The sequence below is a fragment of the Perna viridis genome, chromosome 8, assembly GCF_037379345.1.
Source record: "Perna viridis isolate PV_CMFRI_1.1 ecotype Kerala chromosome 8, ASM3737934v1, whole genome shotgun sequence".
NCBI lineage: Eukaryota > Metazoa > Mollusca > Bivalvia > Mytilida > Mytilidae > Perna > Perna viridis.
In genome coordinates this window covers 46,509,320-46,537,313 of record NC_142452.1, presented here as the reverse complement: position 1 = coordinate 46,537,313, position 27,994 = coordinate 46,509,320, and the positions used below count along the sequence as shown (strand labels likewise).

The 27,994-nt window shown below is 33.7% G+C and overlaps 1 protein-coding gene across 6 annotated transcripts; it reads left to right on the top strand.

Moving 5' to 3' along the window:
- Positions 1-18: 18 nt before the first annotated feature.
- On the top strand, positions 19-27,994 carry LOC148610749 (uncharacterized). Of its 6 annotated transcripts, none has more exons than XM_088596087.1 (12): positions 19-541; positions 14,863-15,070; positions 16,251-16,338; positions 16,871-17,112; positions 17,434-17,743; positions 17,996-18,112; positions 18,714-18,877; positions 20,437-21,275; positions 21,585-21,712; positions 23,023-23,072; positions 26,491-26,594; positions 27,256-27,994. In XM_088596087.1, exons 2-12 carry the CDS (start codon positions 14,920-14,922, stop codon positions 27,376-27,378), a joined length of 2,316 nt encoding a protein of 771 aa, XP_088452213.1. In that variant the 5' UTR covers positions 19-541; positions 14,863-14,919; the 3' UTR covers positions 27,379-27,994. The 6 variants fall into 6 exon arrangements, with proteins under 6 accessions (XP_088452213.1, XP_088452216.1, XP_088452214.1 ...); XM_088596088.1 differs by lacking the exons at positions 19-541; positions 23,023-23,072 and adding exons at positions 7,411-7,716; positions 24,605-24,625; XM_088596085.1 differs by lacking the exon at positions 19-541 and adding an exon at positions 7,411-7,716.

Sequence of the window (27,994 nt, the reverse complement as noted above, 5' to 3'; positions counted from 1 at the left end):
CTCATCCGACTATGGATGAATTGCGTCCACAGTCAAATGCGCAAGTTTCGACCAAACGTATTCATGTACGCCTCTGGATCCTTTAATTTCACAACGTTCGACTTCGATTTCACATCTTTTCAGAATATAACCAGGAGCTCTTGCTCATCTGATGTCAGTACTTCGTTCTCCCTACAAGTACCTCATCTCATTTCACTCCATGTTCCCTTATTGTACCCCATCATATTCCATACCCAACTAATTTCAAAAGTTCTATAACTTGTACTAACTCTTTAGGGGGAAACTGTTTGTGTAAACGCGCCCACGGTCGATGATTTCCGACTAAAAAAGTGATAAATAAATTAACTTCACGTGAAGTGATAAATTCTAAACTCGGATAATTCATCCAACTTTAAATAGAAACTCAAGTCACGCAATTTATCATGTCACAGGGGTTTTCGTGTTTAGATCTCGGAACCATAGCATCAATATACCTCATTGATATCCTATCAACTTCTTTTATATCGGGAATTAAAAGGATGGAGCTTAATCTGTAGTAATTGTAAGTATTTATTAACCATTAGCAGTTCTTTTATTTTTTTCTTCTGTTCTTGTGTTCGTGTATTTTTCGTTCTTAGGTTGCCTTAGTATAGCTAATTTAGCTATAAGAGTTGTTGGGTTTTTTTTTTAATTTGAGTGGGTTCAAGATCAATAAAAGTAATATTTTTGTCAAATATTTTTTTAAATATTTAGTATGAATTATTTTCTAAGATTATGATATATTTCTATATTACAACTACTTCGATGTACGATTGCTAGATGCATACATGATTTCTGTTAGACTGTAACTGTAAATAATGAAGATGGTCGAAAATTACTATCTATTTATAGAAATATATATCAAGAGGTAGACTTTGGTTAAGGTGTATGACATTTGTAGCACGTTCATTATTTTCTAAAAACTACATGGAAAGATACGGTTTTCATCCATTTTTTTTTTTTTTTTTTTTGGCATTCGCATCTGTGTGTATAATTCCATGAACACATTAATGAAAATTAATTATTTCTACACCAAGAAAGTTTTGAAACACGATATATATTTCATATATTCAGGACCAATGTGTTAAAATTATTGAAGTTTTAAATTAAGGTTTTAGGACCGAAAAAAAACTTTTGAACAACATCTTTATAAAATTATTATTGTTAACATATTTGCGATAAGATTTGCTGAAGTGAAAGATTCGGTTTAGAAAAAAAAACTTTTGCTCTACAATTAAACTGAAACATTATACCAACTCACCCGTATTTCATTTTTTTTCTTGTATAATTCGTTCCATAGAAAATTCCACTAATGAATTGGAAGAACTGCGAAGTTAAACGATTCTTCGACATTAGGATCGGCTTTGATCCATTGTTACCCTACTGACGAAGGTAACTTGCCCATGTAAATCCTTGGAAATGAATTGAAACAGAATTTATATTAATTATTAATGTTTGAGATCATTTAGAATAGGTTATAGTAAATACCGAAATGAAAAATCAAGTATTACAGCAATTCAATAATTGAATGAACATTTTCAGCAAACCAGGGGTAAAATATCGGACTAGTAATCTAAGTGACATTATCACCGAATTACTGTAAAAGTATTCATTTTCGCCGTGCATAGAAAACCGTGAAAAATAGTTCTCGCGAAATTGATTTTCAACCCTATATAAAACTAATCGCTTTTTAAAACTGCTAAAATTTGCCTTTTTTTTTTTCGTTTTGCCCCACGAAGTCTCGTATAGGAAGTGACGTAAAAAATGAGAACAGGGTGTAAACAACATCCCAAATGCCTTCTTGTGAAAACTATTGAAGTTCGAATCGACAGAATAAAAGTCTTTACATGTACAGAAGTTTAAGCAAAAATTCAGATGAAATTTGGCAACATTAAATTTATACAATCGAATAAACTCTTTCTGTTGAAGTTGTTTATTTGTTAACAGACAAAAGTGCCATACATGTTTTACCGTTTTCTGTATGAACTCTCGACAGTTGTAAAATATACTTAACTTTAAAGTAATCCCGTCTCATTTTCTGTATTTTAAATTTATTGGTTCATTGCCTTGTGTTGGAAAGTGTTTGGAGTGAATTTAGATCTGACATTAAAATTCTTCTTGATTTACATAAGTTTCATGCCCTGTGGTAGTCAGTTTTCTATCGTTTATTTCTGAAATGATGCGAGTTTTGATTTGCTAAATGTCTATTCGAACTCAATGGATTCAGACTTTTTAGTATTAATCATCTAAAAAGTCAGGCAAAGAGACTTGTACGCTTACTATGATCGGTCGTTTTTCTTTTACGTGAATTATGGAAATTTGGAGTATTCTTAACAATTGAGTACAGCGTTTATTGAAATATCAATATTCAGTTTCAAAGGAGGATGCACTAAAATTTCACTTGAAATCGCACTTTTTCACTGTATCTGTGTATAATGTTGTTTTGGGGACAACTGGAGCTGCAGCGTGAGGATTTCTTTGTTGTTCATTGAAGACCAATGAGTTGTCTTGAGCTGACATTTTTTTCATTCTGTTGGGTTTATTGTCTCTGACATATTCACCATATCCATTCTCGTTATGTATTGGTTGACCCTGCCTACACTTTACAAAGAATACAAATTTAATGTAAGTCGTTGAACCAAATGTTGGAAAATCGTTTTCATAAAAGTGCTTTAACAGTTAAATAGTTTACCTTGAACTTTTTAGTATCTTGCTGTCGAGGCTTGCATTTGAATGACTGTTCTTACTGTTACTGAAAGTAGTGCCGGATCCAATGGGGTGGTCTTTGGTTTGAACCCACCTTAATGATACTTTTGTTATATTGTGTGTATAATTCATGTAAAATTGAGCAAATATTAGCCCGGAACCTCCATTTCGAAATCTCGGTATGCGGTAACGGTAATTGTGTGGGATATGCTTAATAGTCCTATAATTAAAGGATTATATTATAAGTGACTCTTCAATACCCACACAAACTGTTAAATTTGTTATAATTTATTGCATGACTGTTTTGTATTCTAAAAGAGATATTTTTCACGCGGTTGGTCGGGTTATTGCATTTTTTAGAAGTTGAAAAGTTGACTACTGTACTAGTATTATGTATAATAGTTTATATCATACTAGCCTTTTACTGAGGTCACTGTATCAAAACAGCATCGATCAAGAGAAACAAAAAACTTGAAAGTTTCCAGCTATTAATGTGCCACTAAACATATACAAGGGAGATAAGTCGAATTGCCGAGGTTTTAAATTGAATTAAACTCCACCATACTATAGCTAACAACTACATGCAAAAGTCGGGAAGTCTAAGAGTACTATTTTAAAGATTTTTTAAATTTTTGTTTTGGGTGATGAGCACATATTATTTCTTTTTTGTAATTTTCCTACGGCATGTTCCGGAGCTATGGGACTTTATGCGCCATAATTTTAGGACGGGCTGATCTTTCCTCCTACAAATATACCCATTGTTGTAAATAGACCTGAAACCATTGAATGAATTGGATCAATTAATTCAAATCGTTTTTTGGTTTTGTAATGTGGAAAAAAAATTATTTCATAACTGACGCACGTCTTTACATGCGTTTAAATATCAAAAGCTGTTTTCTGAAGGTGCTGTGCGTCATTACATACCTTTTCGGCGGCAACAGAATATTGTAATTGTAATTAGGACTACTAATAGTAAACAAAACTTTCTATTTTATTAACCAAAATACCTAATAGTATGTTATAAAAAAGCAATATAATCGTTTTATATCTCGACTTTTAATCACCTTTTGTATTGTGCTTAATACTTCTGTAATTACGGTTTAAAACTAGCTCGGAATTTTGACCGAATAGACAGGGTTAAAAAAAATTTTTGAACGCGAAAATAGTTTAGAAATGGCATGTTCATGTTACACGAGCAAAGAAAAATGTGAAAATAAAAGATATTAAATTGAAAAAAAAATGTTTCTGATTTTTTTTGTGGTGCAAATACTACTGGAGCTAATAATTTATCAGAATAAATAAAATTGTCAAATCGAACTCGGCAATTGGTAAAAATGTAAGAACTAATTTGTTGGGATAGAATTTTAGTGCACAAGCACCACGGGCGGATCCATGAGAGCAGACCCTTGTCTTATGCTTGTAAATACATTTTTGAATATATAGAAAATCGTTAAAAACCCGTGAATCGTCCCTGTTAAGGCCTGTCATTTCCGGTCTCATTTTCCAAGCTACTGGATCCGCCACTGAGCACAAGTGCAGTTTTTTTTTTCTTTTTCTTTTTTTTTTTTTTGTAGTTGTTGATAAAACTGGAGTGACAGAAGAACGTTTTAGCCTCTTATTTGAAACTTAGTATATTGTACTCAAATAAGGAGATTGTGTCAAATTCATACTCCTTCTATTATATTACAAAGCAACTGGGCGCTTTATTCTCGTACATCCAAAGTCAAACCTGATGCATATGTTTCTTCATAAAAAAAACAAGCGACTTTTTCTTTTTAGTACCAGTCCCCTTAAAACTCAGACACTACCAATGATAAAGTGATTCATGGTGAAGACCCCGTGCAGGTCCGGGTGTTACAAGAATAGACCTGCAGCAGTACTAAGCTTGTCGTAAAAGGCGACTAAATAGTGCTCAGAACCTTAACCGGGGGCTAGGGCGCTCTGCCCACAGAACAACTGGGTTGTGTGCCCCAGGTGGTGGAATGGGGTACCCCTGGCGTGTTACATGCTGTGGTTGTTAGGCTATAATACGGAAAACATGACCGCAAACCATAGTGGTGCATCGTGTTGGGAAAGTTGTCACGTTCCTCGCACATTAAAGAACCCTACTGTGGTATTCTCTCGGAGTAGGAACCATAGGGCTCCGCCACAGGAGGCTAAATTGCCCGACCCTACCCACCTCTCCCTATTTCCAGTGGCAATCAAAATTTGTCGACCCCATTGTCCTTTTGTCCCATCTCTTTTTCATTTCATCATCATTTCATGTTCATTTTATCATCAATTTCATGTTCATCGTCTGAATATAGCTGAAATATTGCTGCTCGGACGTTAAACCCCAACAAACAAACAAACAAACATGGTTAAGAACACCCACCAAACGATTCTTTTTCAGTCTACATGTGCTATATTTTCACATAACGACGTCATATCTGTATTCAGATCTGCACTTTTGAGAAAATCATACATTTATTTCCACTAAACGCAACCAACTCAAACAAAATCAAGAACGATAACTCATGCAAAGTGCCAATTTCACGTACAATCTATATAATTTTTATGTCAGAAGCGAAACAACCGAATGAAAAACTAAGACTTGTTATGTGATCAGTAACAAAATTACTGTTTCTGAACATTAATTTAAACTGAATTTGTTTTTTTTTTTTTTTGTTTTTGTTTTTTTTTTTTTTTGACATGCATGAATTACCTTCTGTCTGATTTTTATAAAGACTAATACTTAAGAATCTCCTACTATAATAGTTACTTATTTGTTGTAAGATTACATTGTACCTACAATCTGGTGGAAGGCGATTAAGTGTAAAAATTGAAGCTTTATACGTGTTAACATAACAAACGACCTCTCAAGACCTTGGAAGGTACTATAATTTTAAAGCAGCTTGAATACAGATCCACCTTAAGAGTATGGCGGCCAGTTGAAAAAAATTGTCAAATTTTAAATATCTTCGTTTTTTTTTTGTTTTTTTTGTTTTTGTTTTTGTTTTTGTTTTTGTTTTTTTTAATTTTGAGAAAGACACTTTTATTTGAATAAACAATCAAGAGCGGTATTCTCGAAGCTACATGTAAGTGTGTATCTTTGGATTATGATATGTCCTGAGAACACTTGATGGTACGTCTTTGTCCTAAGGCATATAATACTTTACTTGGAATTATCCATGTTAGTCTTCTTTACTTTAGGACAGCTAATTAGAATTGTCACGTAATGAAACTTCAGTTAGATTATTTTAATATTGAAAAGTATGTAATCCCTACAAGTGGTATTTTATTTATATCACTGTAGATCATTATATAACCAAGTATAACATAATTTTTTGCTACTTTGCAAACCTCCTTCATTAGTTTTATTGGTTCTCAAATGTTTACGAAAATTTTACTGCTAAATACAACTAAGTTGCTTCCACGTATATTTACGTGCAAGGGATTGATATTCTCTGTTGGTCTGAATGTCGGTTTGTTAGTTGTCGCCGGAATGTGTTCCAACACAAGATGATATTTGTAAAAAAAATTGACATTATTTCATCACTCTTGATCTCATGAAGTGGAAATTTATTAAGTTAAAAAGCAGAAGTCACATTAAGTGAAAATTGTCTACTGGGACTTTAAATTAGAATACACTCCCAGTTTAATTGACGAAAATTGACAATTCATTTATAGTTGACGAAAAAACTGACCTTGAGCTAACTTCGGGAGGACTTTTGGTCGTCGGTTCTTCTTTAAACACACGTCCTGGACTCTTTTTCGGATGAGGTATAAGCAAGGTGGTTATTTATTAAAAAAAAATAGTATTTAGTACCCTTTGACTTCCCGTATAAACATTACCCTCACAAACGCCGCTTTCCAATATTTTTTGGGCATGTAAGTAACTAAGTAAATAGGTTGAACAGGAGTTGATGTTTTGTTTGTTGTTTGTTTGTTGGGGTTTAACGTCCGAGCAGCAATATTTCAGCTATATTCAGACGAAACAGGAGTTGAACAGGAGTTGAACAAGTGTAACATATTTGGAATGGTGACGTTTAAGAATACAAAATGACAGTACTAATTTAAAAACCGTGGAAGGATTTGGTTAGCTCCCCTTTTTTCGTCGAACCAGAAAAAAACTACTACTCATGTCATGCTCGTCGTGATCAGTGCATGTACATGTTACAGTAGCGTCGTGAACATATAAAGTATTGCCTAGCTGGCCGAGTGGTCTAGGGCGCTAGACTTTGTGCAGGCGGTGTTGCCATAGATGTCACAAGGTACGACCAAAAATTTGCATCGCAAATTTGACAGTTCTAACATCGTTGGGAAATTTTCAGACCCTTCTATATATATTGTAAACATATGGAAATTTCAAATATGTAGCTAGTACTCAAAGACACTCCCCCTTTTTCTCCAACGATTCGACTAATATCCCTTAGTAATCTCTTTTATTATGTCGCAGACGTGTTCGTCCTTACTGATCCCATGTAGATCTTGTGAGGTCAAGTATGTTATTTACCAGTTATTCCATCTAAACTTGGATCTATTGTTTAAATCCATTATAAAAGAATTAACAGGAATGATTTTAAACATTTTAAATCATTATTCAGTAATTTTTTGGGGCGTAAACAGAATAACACATGTATTCAAACCTTAATAGCATTAAAACATGTGTCCTTAACCAATTTTACAGAAATCAAAACAGCCTTATTAACGACTGATCACAATAACCCTGAAATTGATGTGAATAACATTTAGCCATTCAATACCATAGTAAAAACGATTTATCAAATATCGAATGAAAAATTTAAATGGTAAATTATGATGCGACGGGTGATCGCACCGTAAACAAATCTTCGTCAGTATCGTAAAAGACAACCATTGTATTTTAAAATCACTTCGGTTTGTGGACGGTTTTATCGTCAATTCGTTAGAGACTAGGAGGTACACGTAGGAATAGACTGGACTCTTTCTGTAACATAACAAATAATGGCTAAAGATTCAGAAAAACGAAATGTAAGTGTTTTTTCTTATCTAAGTTCTATGTAACTTTCATTCCCTTTCACATGGTAAAAGTTTTTTTTGTTTTTGTTTTTTTGTTTTTTTTTTTGTTTTTTTGTTTTTGTTTTTGTTTGTTTTTGTTTTTGATTTTGTTTTTGTTTTTTTTGTTGTTGTTTTTGTTGTTAAAATACTTTAGTGTACCATCTACAAATGCCATTTAGATATCTTATTCTATTAAAACATTTTATACCTTAAAAATGATCTGCGAAGGGAATAATGTTATGATAAGCATATTTTACATGTATCTTTGTGGTGTATTGTTTTATGCTTAAGTTCCGAGCTTTGTGCTTGGAACAGGTAGGGTCAGCTATTTTATGGCCCCTTTTCAGTATTTTCTGTCCTGTTGGGCGAGTTGTTTTGAAAACTAAATTCTACCAAGTCTGAGTCTACACGATCGGAAATAAGTTTTGTTTATAAATTCCAAACTCAAAGTTAATTAATTGTTGTACAAACTGGTTATTCATAACTTTACAAGTCAGCATAAAATTCTGAATGGAAATGCCTGGAGCACGATTTTAATTCAGATTATACACGAGTCTTTTGAAACTTCATGTTTGTGTTGCTCCTATATTGAAACATTCTCCTTTGATTCCTTTTAGACAAATAATGTTTGGTTTAGAAAATCTTATTCCTTCTGTTCGAATATCTTCTTGCTTAGTTGCCTCTGGAATTTTACCAGTTTTTTTTCTCTTTGAAGATATTTTTTTCTAATGTATCTATATGTTACTATAATCTAACTTCAACAAAGCGTTTTGCTTTCAAATACGTGTGTAAGATATAGAAAACATTAAGGAAAATACTTGCATTAAAGTTGAGGGCATCAATTACTTTGATTTATTTGAAATTTAAAACCAAACACATTTATCCAAACGATTTTTGTTGCTGTAAAATCATTTTCCACATTAATCCGTATCGCTGTAAACACGCTCGGCTAATTTCAATAATAAACAAGCTAATTTATTTTCAAAATGATTTTTTATTATTTAAGTATGCACATCGTTTGTCAAATGCCATAAATCAAAAATTGATGGTTTGTAAACTTTTCCATACTGAGATTTAAAGGTCTTTACACTAACATTTTAATTGTTAAATGGTTAGTATAAATCAATAATATTTTAACATATGCACATAACTTCTTAACAAAGTGGCAGTTTTATGTGCATGATATTTTCCATCAACAAACACACAGGTCTTTAACAGGCCTTTTAACTCTCGTTATGTAAGAACGCAGGGGAAGAACTTCGACTCTGTAACTGGCCCCGAGGAGGACAAATATCGAGTTTTCCGAGGCCGTCTTAATTGATGGCCATTCCGTCTGCCTTCCTGACTGTTTCTATATTAAGAAGCACTATAGTATTAAATAATTTTAAAATGTTCTGTAATCGCCAAATCAATCATTTAGGTATTCCAATTAAACTCTTGATTTAATTAATTTGTTTTGACACTTTATTTTCATGACTTAATATAAAATGTTCGTAAAGCATCACCATATTGCATAACAAAAACACGGTCTCGGAAACTATGAGATTTAAGCGGTGCTCGCTATTTGCAAAAAAAATTTCGCTGAACAATATTTTCAGACTTTTGGATCCTGATAATTGTCGCACCTCTCATAGGTTCGGAGATATATTTATCAGGCACTTCTGGACCTGATGCATGTAATTTTGAAAAATGCGATAGGAAAAGCTTCCAATTTTATCGAGAACTAATGATTGATCAGGCATGTGTACCACAAAAATTGAAAATTTTCATCCTAGCAAGGTCTTTGAAATGGATGATGTCACAAACAGCGAAGAATTATTGTGAAAAGTCACACGGTGGTTGCTGCGGGAATCGAACCCGGGACCTCTTCTTTCTGTAGTCACGTCGCTCTGACCGACTGAGCTAAAGAGTTACCTTCTTAGGTTGTTTATATACCTTTCCTAATTCACTACACCCATTCTCTTTTCAACAAGGAGTTAGAAATCGCTTAAAAACCTGACTGCCATTCGCCACTAAAACATGGAAGCACCATAAAATCTTCAATGAGGACTAGCTATAAGTGGAAAGCTTCTATCAGCGGTCGCGCAAACAACAAACATGCAGCGTCCATAATCCTATAACAAGTCATGCAGGGCTCGTACTAAATGACACGTCTCTTCTGCCTCTGAAACAACAAGAAGGAAAAATCTTACCCTGTTAATGCCAAGCTCATACTAGACATTGCTTTTGTCAGGAGATGGTATCGACTCTCAATTTTAAAGTTTTGTCAATCTCCAATGAAGATAAACAATACACTTAAAATTCTTAGGCATGTTTTACGCTTCGATCGTGAATCGAAAGAACCAACCCCCTACCGCACTCGAGTCATCTAAGCTCCCAACGAGAGAATGTTTATAATAAAATGAAGTCCTTTTATAAGCGCAGTAACAGCCTTTCGTTGAAACATAATACAAATGTACCCAGAGGTTGACGGGTATTTATTGTTAAAGATTAAATTACATGAAAAAAAGTAGATGCCTTTTTGATGAATACTACCGATGCTTGTTACAATAATAGAAAATGATTAGTTTTATGTTGACTTTATGTTGCTTGAATAATAACCTAACGATTTAAAATATGAGTAGTTTGGTTTGTGTAGATAGTCTTTTTTAAATGCCGTCATTAAAGTGTGATTTCATTGTACAGTATATTTAATCAAATGAAGGTGCGATTTTTTTATTAACGCTATCCACTCAGTGTCTATTATTGAGAGTAAAAGGGGTCTGCAACAAACTAATTGTGAATGTGTATACTCATAAAATAAAAACAGATCTTTTCTGCTCAATGCTCAAAATATTCGAAAAGTTTAAATAGAATGAATCTCCATGTAAAAGTCAGGCAGTTGTTGAAAGTGTGGTAAGTAAATGATCATGCTTAGTATACACTTTCGCGAGGTAGAGCTTTGGTATAACAAAAAAATATTTCTCGCGGAAGTTTATATTGAACAACTATCCCACAGGAGATATTATTTTTAAGTTGTTCGTCAGAAATATAATTGCGATCCGATGACAAAATGTCTTCTCTCTCCCACAGATTTACACCTTAAGAACATTTACTTAGTCTAGGCAAAACAAAAGTAGTTGTAAATAAATTCAACCAGTCAAGTCGTAAAAAATTTGAACGGACCAACCGGAACTCGACAATTTCAATAACCTCAGATGCAGAACGGCAAATTTCTTCTTGAAAACAGTTGCCGGTGTTGTATTTATTTTCGTATCAAAGTAGTTCCGTCTACCTTGTGGCGCTAAAAATTAAGTTAAATATCACTTAAAATAAGGAGCAATCATTCTGCCAAGATATTTGGCGCAAACTGAGGAGCTAAAGTAATGGTAATAAGTGATTCCGGAAAAAAATTTTCCGTCTAGTGCATCCGAGGTATTTCTTTTATGTAGGGAAAAAGATTGAGTACTTCTGAATGGCATCGGACCGGAAATAATTAAATGCACTTAGATTCTTTCGTCTTAACATGCGAGGATTTTCCTTTTGTGCTACGAAAATCCTGAATAGTTTCGAATGGTCTGTAGGCGCACTTGAATTTTTATGACGGCCTTCGAAGAGCTTTGGTCGTAGTAGTTATTTCCTGTGCAAAAAGTAATGAAAGGTTAAATATAACGTTCTGTTCGAATGTTCAAGCTTAATCCGGACTTATTGTGTAGAGATATTGTCCTTTAAACTCAGTGGTCATCGTCTTAGAGCCATAGACATTACGACGCGGTTTTTGTCCAAATATCATAGGTCCTTACCTCATTCAAGTAAAATCACTTGATCGCTTAATGACTGGTAATTGAGAAATTCACCAGAAGTAAACGCATTAATTTATTAATCTTTTGAAACTGTATTGATCCAATGTAATTCTGATTTGATGCGATATCATGGGAATTTAATTACAACTGGTTGTTTATTCTAAATTTCCATTTAGTCAATTTATACGACGGCAAATGTTGGTAACACTTTTAGTCTGAAGAGTTTAATTTTCACAATGAAGGTAGGAAGCGATTTAATATGATAAAAGGTGTTTTTAATTAATTACTTTATCCCTGTCGCCGGAAACTATCCTAACCGCGTAGAAAGGAGATGGTACAGTTAGCGTTATTTTCAGTAATGCAAGAAATCGAAAGGCATGTCAGGTGACAATATCATATGTTCAATTTACTACTTTCTCGTTGCCTCCGGAAACAATCCTAAGCGTGTACAAAGGAGATAATACGATTAGCCCTATTTTCAACAACAGAAGTCGATGTGCTGGCCGTTTGAGAAAATATATTCCTTCATCGAGTCTCTTCTACCCGTTGACTACAACAATGCACAATTTTAACATATATCGCTTTTCAATGTTCAGTGTGTTTAACTGTCTACCATATAATAAGTGCAGAATAAAGTGCAGTATATTTTTATAAGTTTATGATATATTTAATATAAAGTATGATATAGTGTACACGTACTACTTCGCTGTGATTTTATTTTCTAATGGACATACATAACGGTTTTTTCCCTGTGGTTTACCCGATGCTAGAAAACTTGGTGGTACTTTACTCGTGATACGTTTGCTTTGTTTGTTTGTTTTATTTTTGTTTTTGTTTTTGTTTTTTTTTGTCAGATATAGTAAGTTGCATGTATGTATTGCAACTCGGGTTTCCTTTCTTTTACACATTTTGAAACATTTTTAAAAATTAAAAAAAGCTTTCGTTTTAAGTGTCCATAATATGAATTACAATGTCCTCATCTGTATCGCATGGTCAGTTTCGCTTCCTTCCCTACATCTTTGATTTGTCTTTTTTCTTTCATGCTTTGCAATTTGAACCATCTTACCGCTTCATCTTGGTCAATATCGTTGATTGGTATTCTGACGTCTTTACACTCCGAACAACGTCCATACATACAGTGTCACAGGAATACCTGCTTACTAAGCTGTACAGAGCGTTGGTTAAAAACTGCATATTTTCATGTTGCTTGCAAACGCAAGTTTCTCTGTCTGATTCCTTTGGTGGTACAATCCAGATCTATTCTGTGAATTCAAAGATATCTTTATTTGTGTAAAAGTACTGTAAAAGTACTTTTATTCGTAGATACCAATTTTCGTGGATAAGGGAAGACACTCAAGTTCATGGATGCTTCAATTCGTGGTTTTGAAAATTTCAGTATACACAACAATGGAAATTTCCTTTTAGTTGGGAACCAAATTTTGTGGTTTAATCTACCCACGAAAACCACGAAAATTAGTACCCCACGAGCAATAGTACTTTCACAGTACGTAGTTCTAAAATCCGAAGACGGACGATTGATACAAAATGTACCTAATTACAACTTATTCTTTCGGTTGTTATACACAATTGATATTATTTTAGTTACAAATCACTTTGCGCTACATCCGGACAAATTGTATTATTTTTTACAAATCAATGTATACAATAAAGGTCAAAGATTTTCTTGAATGGCTGTTTTTTTTTTATGAAGATAGAAATATTCTTATATTTTAAATTGGTTAAAATGTAACTTATGGACCATTTATATGCTACCGTTTCACAATCTCTTCATCGCACTAAAACTGGAACTTTTTTGCATTTGAACAAAAATCTAGAACAAACATATATAGGTAGATCAATTGATGTAGAGACGATTTAATTAATACAACACTTTGAAGTTCAAGTTTAACGCAGTTCACCATCAGTACTGTTTTTAATATAACGTAAGAAGTGCTTCTTCAAAATGTACCAAAATATACTAACATTTATTATACTTTGACAAGCTAAAAGTGTAATACATCAAGCGTGGACAAGGATTCATTGCCTTGAATTAACATAAATTACATGGAATGGATTTAAACGATATCTGTACATAAAATCGTATAAATGTATACATTTAGCAAGAAGTAAAACCTTTTTATGACTAATGGTGGTATTTTGTTGAAATAATTTGGAAATGCATATTATATATTAGCATGCACTACCTGGAATTCTCCCAAAGTATATCACGGGAGAAACTGTCATGGCGTTTTCCGCTTCTACGGCATTTGCTCATCAGCCGGCAAGACGTGCAGGAAACCCCACTTCCGCTACTTGCAGAACTTTCGCGAATATTAGATCCTCTTCCCGGCCATTTAGCTCTCTTCTTGAGTATGAAATATACTCTTACAAGTAGCAATCTAATCAAAATTATAGAATATTCCATTACTACGAGAATGCTTCGTTCAATATTTGCTGGTAGCGTAATCAAAAATCTCATTTTAATCAGATATGGACCACATGTTTTTTTTTATTCAGGTTTGTAGGGTTTAAGTATCAGTCTGCATAAAATTACGGCCTTCGAAGTGTGATTTATTCATGTCAAAAACCCACTAAACTCACTTTCATTTCTTGTTCTGAAAACGTTTCTGGTCACATTATCAATCTTAATATTTCATTTGGTTGTTGCGCCATATAGATTGTACACGAAATTGGTACTTTGAAAGAGTTATCGCCATTGATTTGGTTTGATTTGGTTGGTTTTAGTAGAATATAAATGTATGTTTTTTCATTAAAAAGCAGAGCAGAATACAGAAACTATTAATATAATGAACAAATATAACATTAATAGAATGAAAAAACAAGGTTTGTTCTGTGGATTTTTTACACCATAAATCACGTTACCATTGGCACTGTATGAATTTTGCATGGATTGGTACTTTACCCGTCGGAACTGAACTTAAAATACAAGATTCATTTTTTTATTATTTTGTTTGGTTTTGTATGCAGATGTTTAATGATTAAATCGTATTTATAAATACGGAAACAAATATGATTTCGGGCACTTACACAAGAAAAAAAGCAACACGTTTTCACATGTTCAAAACATATTTTTCGTGCATTTAAAAATTCGTGCAATTCGTTCTCGAAAATCATATGAAAACCATACTCTTTTCATTTATGAAATCTAATTGAGAACATATATGTGATTTTTATTTTTTTTCTTCTTTCATGTTTCGAGACCGGATAAATTTTAAACAAGTTTCAGAACATTAAAAAAAGAACATTAAAAAAAACCTACAATAGCACGTGTTTTTGTTTCGTGTTTAAGTAAAAGCTATTTTTCATATTTTTACAGAGCGAGAGCGGATCATCGAATTCTGAGGCACCAAATGCAAAACCGCCCCATTTTGAAATGAGGCCGACAGATTTGGCTGCAGCTCACCATTATGACAAGGTTATATCTGTCATTACTAAAGAACCAGAGGAACGTAGTAATGGAGAGATCAACCAGATCAAATCCTGGTTCCAGAAAAAGTCTGAGCTTTTTAACCAATTAAATGATGGTGAGTTTTTAGAATTAACCCGAATGTCCAAGGTCTACTTGTATATAGAGAGCGTGGGTTTTTTCTTTAGGAAATTACTTTAAATGCTATGACCAGAAGAACATGATGTTAATAAGAAAAAGCGGAAATTTCTAATACTTTGCTTAAGTTACGAAGGTTTAGAGTTAAGTAGGATCCTTTTGTTTTAATCATCATTTCAGCCATCTGCCAAATCAAGGTAAACTATCCAAATTGAAAAACACAAGCATGTCTGCTTTCAGTTGCAGGAATCTATATATCATCTTGAATTCTGTTATCTCCTCGGTGCAAGACTAATTTTAATGCTTTAACCATGATATAACTTGATTTTAAATGTCATCCCAAGAAAACAAGGAAAGGCTTCGTTGAACATGCTGTATGTAAGGATGTTGTTGACTATCTTGCGAATTTTGATCAATATGTTGTTCGTGTTTCCTTTCCATTATCCATACCCAATAAACTCTCATACAATCTTTCACTTATCCAGTTGATAGCAATTGAACAATTGTCGCATTTCCAGTTAATTATTTTAAGATTGATTATATCTTTAGAAACATAATAACTCCGGGAAGTGCAAAGGAAGACATTGACGTTGCTAAGCAATGATAGCAATAGAAAATCGAAATCATAAACAAAAGTGTCGTTTGAAGGGTAATTGCGTGTAGGAAGCATTAAATGAATGCAAAACATTGTGGGAACTTTTCAATGATTTTTAAATAATGCTAAAAACGTTGAAACGTTTTCTATAAAAACAATGCTTAACGCCTTTTCTAATTGTAGAAAGCATGGTTCCGTCAAATGTCATATTGAGGAAATTTCTTCAAACACCAATTTCATTAAAAACAGACTTCTGAATCAGAGTCTGATTTCCAATGCCATTTTGTTTAACCATATTCTACCATCCTGCCTTTTCTTCATATTGAATAAACACTCTATGTGAACTAAGGATTTGATCCTAGACCCCCCCCCCATGAAAATCAAATTGTTGATTCCTTACATTGACTGTTTAATAACAAAAATCAGAACGTTTCGACCAAAGGCCCACGATCTATCAAATTATGTGAAAAGATTTTATATCTTTAACAGACATTATGAGTGAAAATTTCCTTAATAAGAAATGTGTTTCTTTTTCTTCTTTAAATATCAATTCATACAATTCCAGAAATTATCCAGGACCTTATTAAAAACTGTAGTTTCATGGCAGTGGAGAGAGACTTTGTTATCATAAAACAGGGAGACAAAGGGGACTGGTAGGTATTCAGGAATGTACACCACAATATTTGAAATAGCATAATAGATCTCAAATTAATAGTGAACGACTCTTAGACAAGGCCAAAACATAACATGACTGTTTCCTGCTACCTTATCTAACCTATTGTATCTACCATTATTGTATTGCCATTTCAACCCGATAACCGCTAAAGTCTACTAGGTTGTTTCCCCGTTATACTCAATGTATTTTTTTAATAAAATAATTTCCTAAATCTACCTAGCCTATTTTTTCGTGCTGGTTGAAGAAACAAGAGGATTGTTTGTTTGTTGTTCTTGTTGGTTTTTTTTTTGCCTAAACAGACTATTTATCAAAACATTTTTGTAAATCGTATGAGATAAAACGAAACCGACGACTTAACATACATAAAATTCCAAGAAAGATAACTCAAATTGATTTCACTGCAGGCAGTTCTTATTATAAATGAACAAAAAGATACGTACCTTTATGACTGTAGGTAAATGTGCTTCATTAAGATTTCTCAAAAGATACAATTTTATTTTCATCTTAAGTTTCTTCATCATTCTAAATGGATCTGTGGCAATTCACATCAATACCACATTAGGGGTAGATGACGAAAAACAAGAAGATAAACAAGAGCCATCGAAAGAAAGGTGCCCGTCTGGAGCGCGAAAAGACAGCAGTGTTAGTAGTGGTTCAACAGGGATACGGCGGCTCAGCAATACTAGCTCTGGTGAAGAAAAACCTAAAAAAATAGATCGATCAAAATTCGGAAATTTCGTCGGAAAGATTGGTAAGTAATACTAGTTTACAGTTTGACTTGCCAATTTGTTTTGTCTCTATTTACTAGTATTACTATGTTGCTGATACCTCTTGAGACGAACATATCATGGTAAACCTCTGCTCGTCCGTCCGTCTGTCCCATGTTGTTTGATAACTCAAACGCTTTGGCGGGATTTTAGAATTTTTAAGAAAGCAATTACCGAGTTTTAGCTCGATCTAGCACATTATTGTGCTTTTTTTCAAATGGTTTGAAATAAAATGATAGTAAGTGGTTTTTTAGTACACGTATAACGATTTCTAATTATTGAAATACATCACTTTATTTAAACAGAGGCTGGGAAGAGTTTTGGAGAATTAGCCCTGATCAACACGGACTGTGTCCGCAATGCCACTATCATAGCTGACGAAGATACAGATTTAATTGTTATAGACAGGGATTTATATAACCGATGCATTCACGCCTTCCACGCAAAAGAGTTCACGGAGAGGAAACTCTTTGTTGAGAACAACCCCCTGTTTGACCGCTGGCATCCTAAGTATAAAAAACAAATGTCTATGAGCTTGCGGAAAGAGAAACTAAAGTTTGAGAGTATAGTGGTAAAACAAGGGTCACAGTTTGATGGCCTTCGCTTCATTCTCAAGTAAGTACATTAGTACCAATGTAAAGCGTATATTGGGTTTCAAATATCATTTTTTGTACTAAACTTGTTAAAATGCTCATAATACACATCTCTACATTTAATCCCCTACACGGCGAGTTGAAATACTATATTTGGTATTTGTTTCTTTTCAGTTTGAATAAATATAGTTTGTTTGACTTGATTTATACATATATATCTTGCACAATAACTAGTTCTTTTTACTGATCTTCGCCAGCATTGGTTGTTTTTCAGTGGTCAGACTAAGATGGTGAGTGATCCCCGTATGCATTCATTGCAGTTTCCCGGGTTTTATCCCCTTCCGGATGTGGAGCATTTGGAAAAAGTGGAAGCAAGGGAGTCTCTGAGAAGGTATTGATGGTTTAAGTATTTCCAGATCTGTGTGGTTTCAATTTTTTCTGAAAAAAATTTCTCTCGTTCATAAGAATTATGAGAGTAACAGAGTCTAAAACATTGTTGTGAGTGAACTGTAGAACTGCATTTCAAAAATTGAAACAGAACTCCGTTGTTTCTGTTTTTGAATTATTATATTATATATAGTTTAAGAAACCGGAAAGCAGTGGCATAGAAAGCAAGACGGTTGGTGTTGCCCCAACCTTAGGTACGGACCATTTTTATCCTGGAAGGGGAGGGCTGGGATTTGATGTCGTATAAGATTTTTTTCGTGCAAGAGCAATGCTTTTATTTATTTTTCAGTAGTATTTTTAATTTATAATCTGCCTGGTCAGTTGTGGAGAAATAACTTTTTTTTCAATGGATGATTAAAAGATATTGTTTCTAAATTTTGAAACATTTAGTTTTTTTTTACAGAAAGATGCCACCCCCTTTTCGCTAATAAAATGGTCGGTGCCTTAGCTATATTTTTTAAAGGTTTTTCAGACGTACTAAATTGGATTTTGTTTCGGCGAAACAATTATGGAGAAGGCATCTTGTTTAAATTCTTTCTTTTCAGAGAGTTGAGTATGAATTCTCCTAGTAAGTCACCATCCAACGACTACAAATCTTCCAACCAGCACCAGAAAAATGTTGATACGGGCCAACCACGGAAACGTTCACCAAAGACTCAAGGTCAACGACAGGTTGAACTTTGCTTAATAGGATCGGAAGAAATAGTTGGTATGTTGACAAATACGGACTTTAGATTACTTATATTAGATTAAAGAAATTAGGGACAGTCTTCCAGTATACTTATTCCGTACATTGAACCTGTACAAAGGAGTTATAATTATTATTTGCGTCACAAACGATTGTACTCTAACAGGCCTGAAGTACACTGAACTTGTATACATATTCTGCCAAAACTGTTTTATAATACATATTGATTTCGACCTGTGCATTTATTTCTACACCTGACGTTTTAGAAGGGTAGTTTCGATTTCTTTCAAGGCTGCAGTGTTAATTCATAAGCGAATCTTAGTTCATGAATAAGTTAGAGGAAAAAAATAACCAATTATACATTCCTGGTCAGTTTCTAACCCGAAAAACAATTGTTTATCTATATCATTTTATTTCCGGAACGGTTGCTTGCTAGGCCTTTTCGTGTTAAATGTGGGATAGTCGATGAGCCGGCGTGGAGCATGCTCAATATACACTTTTGCAAGGAAAATTATTTTGTTCTACCCCCACCTTGCGAAAGTATATGTCACGCATGTTTATCGACTTGGTGTTATTTAGCAATAATTGTTGAAAACAGTAGTGTACTGCATAAACAAAATAAAGTATTTATATCTCACTACGTCCAGAAATAACCATTGCAGTGTTATGGCGGGAAAATACTTTCGGTCTTTTCCCTATTACAGCAGTCAAAAAATAACTACGTCACAGAGCCTTCAGGTTAAATTTAAAGACCTCTGCTAATCTGCCTTTTCCCAAAAATAAGCTTTAGATATTTTATTCAATATTTTTCTTGCTCTGTAATACTATAACCTCTTTCTAAGTGTGTCATATGATGTCACGTAATGAAAACTACACATACGATGACATATTGTACAAGTCATGTAATCCTTCAAAATTCAATTTTTGTTACAACTGTTATAAGTACACTAATACCAGTCGCGGATTCAGGTACCCGGTGCGTGCCCCCTAAAATTAGGGAAAAAATGTTTTGTCATGAAATCTTGATTCTTCGCGAATTCTACACTCGAAATTTCTTGCCTGGCTTCGCTTGGCATTTAATTTCTATATACGTCCCCTAACCTGAATTCCTCGATCACTTTGAAAACAAGGAGAAAGCAAAAAATTGCTTTCTAGATGTGAACAAGTTGTCCGGTTTATCCATCTGAAATAGCTTATTAAAAAAAAGATATATCTTTATGCAATCCATGCATATTGTACCTAGTAAAAAAGTTTGATGAACCTGTAAAATTTACCAATTATAAAACTTTTACAACATACACGTAAAAAGAAAATGTATTTGAAATTTTCTCAAACAGTTTGGAAGGGTTAGAATACTTTAATCGTATTCTCGCAATTTTTCGTAATTTTCGCGTATTCAGCCAAGTTAACATATTTGCGTGTATTAATTCTTGCGGTTTAAAAAAATGCTATGCGTTAATTGTTAATTCTATCAAATGGATTACTTATTTCGCGTTTTTATTTCCACCGTGAAAATAGCAAAAATTGGAACACCGCGAGAATTGATACGTTTATAGTAACTTTTCTTATTTTTTTTTCAGGTGATATGGAAGTTGCCATGAATTTAGATACATATTCATACTCCGTTATATGTATACAAGAGACAGAAATATATGTTTTAGACCAGAAAAACTACGAAAGGCTTGTAGAAAAAAGGAATCCTCAAGTTATTGAAATGATTCGCAATTCTGTTTATGAAAAATACTCATTAAGGTTATCGTGGATGCAAGATAAACAAGAACTAAAATTGTTTCGATACTTTCTCTACAAAATAGAAGAAAACGAGAGAAAGAAAATTTTGAAGCGGGAAGAATTGATGAGACAAGATAAAGAAAATGATAATGTTGATGATTGGATGGCACCTAGTCTTAAAAAAGGTCCATTAATTGATATGTTTGGACCAGGAAGTGTCTTCTACGCTATACGAAAGAAAGCAAAACAGAGAGAAATGGAAAAACTTAGCTATAAGGCTCGAAGTGACAAAAGGCGTGGTTTGGGAAATGGGAAATCGCCACGCCCTGTTGTAGTACTCCAGAACAAGTATACTGGACAAACGGCAAGAAACACACATGTTAACCATGCTTACAAAAGTAGATATGACGTTGAAAATGGTGCTAATGACTTTTTTGACGAGGAGGATGTTGACTATTATGAGACATTGGAGCCCGGAAGTAGAGGACAAATTATATGTGAAAAGGGTAGACATGCGCATTCTGTTGCTAAAGACTCCACCCCGGATGCAGACTTTGATGATTGGGAATCTAGTGACGCCAATCTGTGTCAGATTGAGGATAGATTACAGAGCTGGTACTCTAATTTGAGTAGTGGGAGCAAGAAAATGGACAAATCAGTTGTCAAGCTACACAGATACCAGGCAGAGGTTAGTAACCATGATAAGAATTCGTTTCAATATTTTTTATGTAAATAGTTATGGATTGTAATTGTATTATAAAGTCGATTTATGTGGCGAATTTTGTATGAAACTTTGGTATTTCGTTAAAAATGAGGAAATGGTAGCCTGGACCCACTTTTCGAAATTTCTGTAACAGCCCCTGTTGCTAGCACATGAAGGCATTTGGTCGAACGTAACCTTGTTAAGCAATTTCACAGTTTCAGTGTTCGACTCTCTTGTGTACAAAGAATTCAAAGTAAAATTAAACAATAAGGGTTCGTACATATGTTATTACAGGATCCAGGTAAGCCGCCATTGCCAGGAAAGAAAATTTTCATTCGAACGAAATCTAGAACTACAGGTGCCTATTTAGATTCACTCAAACACACCTTAGATGACGATCAGCACATCTCTAGAATGTACAGGTGAGGCCACGCAAATGAATTTTAAAGCATTCTCTATAACAGACTCTCGAATCGACCGTTTCTTCTATTAGTCAAGTAATTGGTCCTTTCAAATTGGAAAGTTTTATAAAAACGAACGGATAAATTATGGCTATAAGATCCGCAATGTATTCGTTGCACTGATGTTGCAAAAATAAAAAAAAGATTTCTAAATACCAATTACTTGCTTTCAATCCTTTTTGAAAAGTGTATTATTTCATATCCGTACGCATTTATCTGAAGAAAGAAATGTAGTCCGCTGTATGGGATACCTATATGGATAATAATATTACAGATATTTTCTGAGGAAATTTAGGAATATATTTGCATGTTGCTACATGTAAAATAAGTGTATGCATGTTGTACTATCAAGGGTATATATCGAAGCTTCTTGCTTTGCATGGAAATATTTCGAACAAGAATAAACATAATGTTTATAGATGGAAACATGAACTGATTATGAAAATATGTAGATAAATACATGTAGCAGAGGGTAACACTTTCAACAATTTTTAAGGTTGTAATGCAAGTTTTCGAATGGACCGCTATTTTTTTTTTGTGAACAAATCTTCGAAAAGGAATAGAATAATGTTATCAAGTGACTTCGACTTTGTTCAACTTACCACTCAAGTTACAAATTACCACTCAAGTTCTACAAATGTAGGTCAAAGCTGCATAGCTATTTTATATAAATGTCACTGGCACATATCGTGTTATAACTTAGCATAAAATGTCATGCATGTATATATTTGTTATTAAAAAATAATTTTAAAGAGTAAGTGCTTTTTAGAATCAGGCAAAACGTGAAAAATCAGAAACATGCATATCAAAACACCACCAATCTGACAATAAAATATCACTCATGGATGCTTTCTATTATTTGATCTCTGCATCATTTGGTTTGCTCAGAAGTTTTTCAATATAATGTTAGACAAATTTGGTTTATCTGCCCTTGAAATGTTCATTTTCAGTGCATTTCAATGAAATTGTTGCTCAATAGTACAGCATGATATCGAAAATCTTGTATGTTTCCCTTGATTCTGATGGTGCAAATAGTCAAATTACACTATCAAAACGATGGGTTTTTCATACCATGTTTCAGCTATTGCGTGTTTCTTACAGGAACTCACACTTAAAATTTGACCATTAAGTCTTACTCGTTACATACACCGAAAGACAATGGCCCCTAGTATTTGTTATGACCTTGTGTCGGAAAATGACTGTCCTTATTTTTTTTCTAGACCATGGTTTTGTTCTACCCAAAATTTTAATATTTAAATTTGTTTTCTCAGCGCTCCAACTAGGGTAAAATGCCACAGTGCACCACCAGTTTTTAGAAGAGGTGCGAGGTCACATAGAGCTTATCACGAGATCATTAGGCAGATCATTGCAGTAACGTTTGCTCTGGAAACATAAGAGCACTTTTAAGTCCTACGAAATTGAAAAAAGAGACGGGTTGAGTTCACTTCAAGGGTTGTCTACAATGATAGTGTGAGGCGTGAAATTATTTATTTAATCAAAATTATCATTATTTTAGGCGATCCTTTATTATTCATAAACCTCCACAATTCGATTTCACGACCTCCTCAATTATTAACGGAGGTCCATAAAAAATCCTCAAATACTGATAATTTTGACTGAATCCGCTCTTCATTTTATTTTATATATATAGAAAGGTCTGAAAAAAATCCCAACGATGTTAGAACTGTTAAATTTTTGGTCATTCTCTCCGCGGGACTCGAACTCGTACCGCTGTGACATCTAGGGCAACACCGTCTGCACAAAGTACAGCGTCCTAGACCACTCGGCCAACTAGGCTATATATAAGTCAGAATCCGAGCCATAACACACACACAAAACATATTGATATCATATACATTGTAACAGTATCAAGACATGTTCTCCTTAAGTAAAAAGAATTACTAATAAAAATCACCTATTCAGTAGGAGTTCTGAAACATAGTTTCGGAAATGACGTACGTAATTCGGAAGTGATTGTTCGAATATTTACCTTAAAGCAGGTGTAGGTTGAGATAGTACCACGTATTCCTTATGGTCAACGACGACTATCTCTTCAAAAATAAAAATAAAAATAGAAATTTAAAAACTAGACTAAACTATTACCGTGGACTATATGTGCTAAGTCTTGACGTCTTGAAGTGAATTTGCTCCTTTGACAATCAATTGGTGTATAAGCGGATTTTTGTCATAAAAGATAGTTCGCCAGTAAAAAGAGTTTACAAACATTTTCTACGCAGCACACAGCATACGGTGAAAAAGGTGCTTTTACTTTTTTGTGCTACTCAGGAAGTCTTTATAGTTTATTACCGTGGTGGATGAAGGGGATGGGGATTCTTGGGGTTGGGCCCCTTCGTTGAAAAGAATTGTTGATTTTGATTTTTCGATCGTAAACAAGATAAAAAGGACATTTTTTTTTTGATAATGCAATATTTATTGTGTATATGTACTTCTTTGTCTCGGCTTTAACTAATAGCATTCAATGTGCTACACACTGTTCTGCAATGATCTGTCTGTTTGTCTTAGTTTATTTTTTCTAGTCACGTGACTTTCCTTTGGTACTATACATGCATAACTCATATCTTACCGGTGGCTGGCTGTATCTCTAGTAATTTATACATGTACTCAATTTACTGATATTTTTGGCTTTCCGCTGGTGCTAAATATATAGTTTATTTATTACCAATCTTTTTCAGCATCTTATTGCACTGTATGCTGCTACATGTATTATATTACACACTATAGCTGGGCATTGCATCAAATATTCTCTTACTACATGTATACATATATATTTATGAAATGTATATTTTGCGGTGTATAAACTGAACCTATATGTACATGTACTTCCTTCCTCAGTTCTGGTGCTGTATGCTGCAAGTATATACGCTTCAGTATTTTATTTTAATAGCTTTAGCTAGTATTTTTACGCGTTTGTTTCAACTTGTTGATTGTTTTCTGTGTAATACTCTGACATAAAGCTTCAATTAATAAAAATGTCAGATATTAAAGTTAAGGATTTTCGCTGCTCGTAATCAGATTTCGGACTACTCTGGTTTTATCCATTTCATAGCATTAATATTTTTTGCTAATTAAGTGACCCCCTTTTTTCTTCTAAAAATTTCATTAAACACACTTTAAAATGTTATTTGGGTAGTTTTTATGAAATCCCTGTTATTTCTTCGGTGTTTTAACATATAAAACATACTAAGACAAAACACGTGCAAAATCAAGAGAAATCTTTTTCCCTTAAATTTTTAATGCTTATATTTCCGAAACAAGCACACTGACCCATCATTTTTTTCTTCCCACGTTTTCCTAGCATGAAAGATCTTAAACGATTTCACAACCCCATGAAATTCTCGTTATTAGAGCAGCAAACATCTTTAAATTTTGATAAGTGTTCTTAAGTATTTACATTTGTTTGGATGTGTTGTCAAGTTCTGGTACTGCGTGTCCCATAGAATAAAGTACATTTGTTTGGGTGTGTTGTTAAGTTCTGGTACTGCGTGTCCCATAGAATAAAGTACATTTGTTTGGGTGTGTTGTTAAGTTCTGGTACTGCGTGTCCCATATGAAAAAAAGTACATTTTTTGGATGTGTTGTTAAGTTCTGGTACTGCGTGTCCCATATTAAAAAGTACATTTGTTTGTGTGTGTTGTTAAGTTCTGGTACTGCGCATCCCATATAAACAAAATTGGTATCTTCGCATTTACATGGACAGAGAGACTGTAGTATAATACCCTGACAAAAAGCAGATTCAATTCATAAATCTTGACATTTCAAATTGAAATACATTTATCTTAACCTGGTTACTGTTAACCTGTCAAAACCGAGACTGTGCGATTTAGACAGGTAGTCAGTTTACCCAGGTGCAAAATACTTGTAATGAAAATTAATATGAGGTGGCTTCAAAACATGTCTGATCGATTTATACAGGTTATCAGGGGCGGGTTCAGGTGAAGACGAAATGGGTTTACGCCCCCCACTTTTCAAAGAAAAAAAGTCTATCGTAACATGCTAAATATTGTATTGAACTTGACAATTAGTCATTTTCATTCATTAAATATGTCATAATCTGGTTTCCTTTTATACTCATTCTGGTAATACGTCCCACCCCGGCTTATTTATAGTTCGGTTTAGACATGGTTCTCTGTGTTCTTTTTTTCTCTGTGTCTGGGACTAATATATTTAATTCCAGGTTAATTGTGTATGTTTGTTTATGTAATTTCGATTCCTGATCAATGTTTAAGTTGTGTATATATTTTACTGGATAACTAATTGGCTTTTTGTGGGATTTTCATTGATTTACTTCAGAAAAAAATTATCCAAGTAGGTTAATTTTTTTTTAATTACGCATGTGCCGAATAAAGAGGTTCGTGTATTTCTTGTACATGAATTTATATGTTTTTGTGATTTGTGATTTGTGATTTGACTTGTGTGGTATTTTAAACTATTCTTCACAGTGGCGTATGTTCCATATTTTTTTTTAATTTTCGTATACGTCAGGTTTTAGAAATAAATTGTTTATTTGCTTTCTAAATTTTCGTGTTTATTTATAATTTATATATAGCAGCTTATGTTACAAAATTAATAAAATTGTAATACTTCATTATTTTTCAATACCTCATTGTATTTTAAATATATGTGTTGCGGTTTTGTGATCAATGTCTTCGAAATATGAGTATTGCTCTGCATTCTATAAAGTTCTTTGCATTTATTACGATACTATTATTCTATTCCAGTTTGTTGTGCCGAAACAATGACGGACCAAAAACAGAAAAAAGAAAGACCAGCGTCCTCTTATAGATCTACCGTCACAACACCATTATATGTTAACCGGAAACGGGTAAGGGAGAACCTATTTTGGGAAAAGGAGGGGGCTCAAATCAGATTCCCAAAAGAACGACACGAATAGAATGAAAATGAAATATGAGAAGAAATTTCGAAAAAATTTTACCAAGGAAAATCTTATATAAAAATATCTCGAGCTATACGCCTGGTTTCTTGCAAGACGCGGGAACTAATCATCCTTCTGTATCATCATAGTTCACACCGATTTTTAGTGCATATGAATCTGTATGCGTTTCCCTTTGATTTGTATGACTTGATGGTTTTGTCAATTTTGTTTTCCTTACTTATCTAATATTTTGGTATTTCAACTTTTGGGCAGACTTTTGGATATCCCTTGGACGTATTTAAAATACACATTTGGTAAATATACATTTATGGTCTGAATCAGTTTTCTAATACTAGTACATGGATGTACCTGGTCCATGCTCCCAGTTTTTAGTAAAGTTCATTGCTCAATTACTCTTGTTTCCTTGTACGTGTATCAGTTTGTAATTTCGTTTTCTTTGTTATGTATGTCAGACTCTATTTTCCCTGTCTAGTATTTATCCTTGGAATATATTCTTTTGAATGGTTCCCTTGATTACTCTTATCGGCCTCACATAGAGAGTTTTATTTCTGTCAATCAATCATATTCCTTATTTTGTTCTATTCTTCAGCCAAAATCAGCTCATCAATACACGGTCAAAGAATACGAAGCTTTGAAAGAGGAATTAAAGAGGAGACAAAGAACTTACAAAAGCATGTATTATGGAGCAAGACCAACTTCCGCTTACTGGTAAAATTCTACCAACGTTACCGGATGAAAGGGTTAAGAGCGCAGTTATTGATACTATAAAAAACAGTAATAGGATTACCCATTCGATTTTTGTTGCTATGGGATAAGGATCAATTAGTTTCGTTTTCGTTTCAAATTCCAATATATATATATATATATTTAAAATGAATAATCATTCAGCATGCAAAACCCATGATGTGTACATGTACCAGGTCTCTAAACTATACAACATTTTTGGTCGGGTTGCAGTGGTGTAAATCCGCTTATAAAATGGTGAATGTCGGTCGAACGGGGGGATTTTTCTCAGCAACTATAAATCACAGCCCCTGGATAGTTACTAGGCAACTTCAGTATGGGGTCCCATATCATGGAATGCGGTTTTATATCTGTCACACTTCTACTTCCTATTACGGCAACCCGGCCATTTCTATTTTTATCCCATTTTTTCGTTTCTGTCTAAGTCATAATTGTTCATTCCATCTGAGAGAATGTTAACTTATTGTGAACAATATCTCCCTATTTTGTTTTAAGGGTAGTTATATTGACCATGTGGTCTGGTTTGTGATATTGTATGTTAACATGTATAGGTACATGTATATGAAATAAAAAAAATATATCGA

Coding starts and splice junctions, on each gene's coding strand:
- LOC148610749 (XM_088596085.1), top strand. CDS start 7,690: ATGGCTAAAGATTCAGAAAAACGAAAT. Junction 21,713..23,022: donor CACATCTCTAGAATGTACAG/GTGAGGCCACGC, acceptor TTGTTTTCTCAG/CGCTCCAACTAGGGTAAAAT. Junction 26,595..27,255: donor TATATGTTAACCGGAAACGG/GTAAGGGAGAAC, acceptor TCTATTCTTCAG/CCAAAATCAGCTCATCAATA.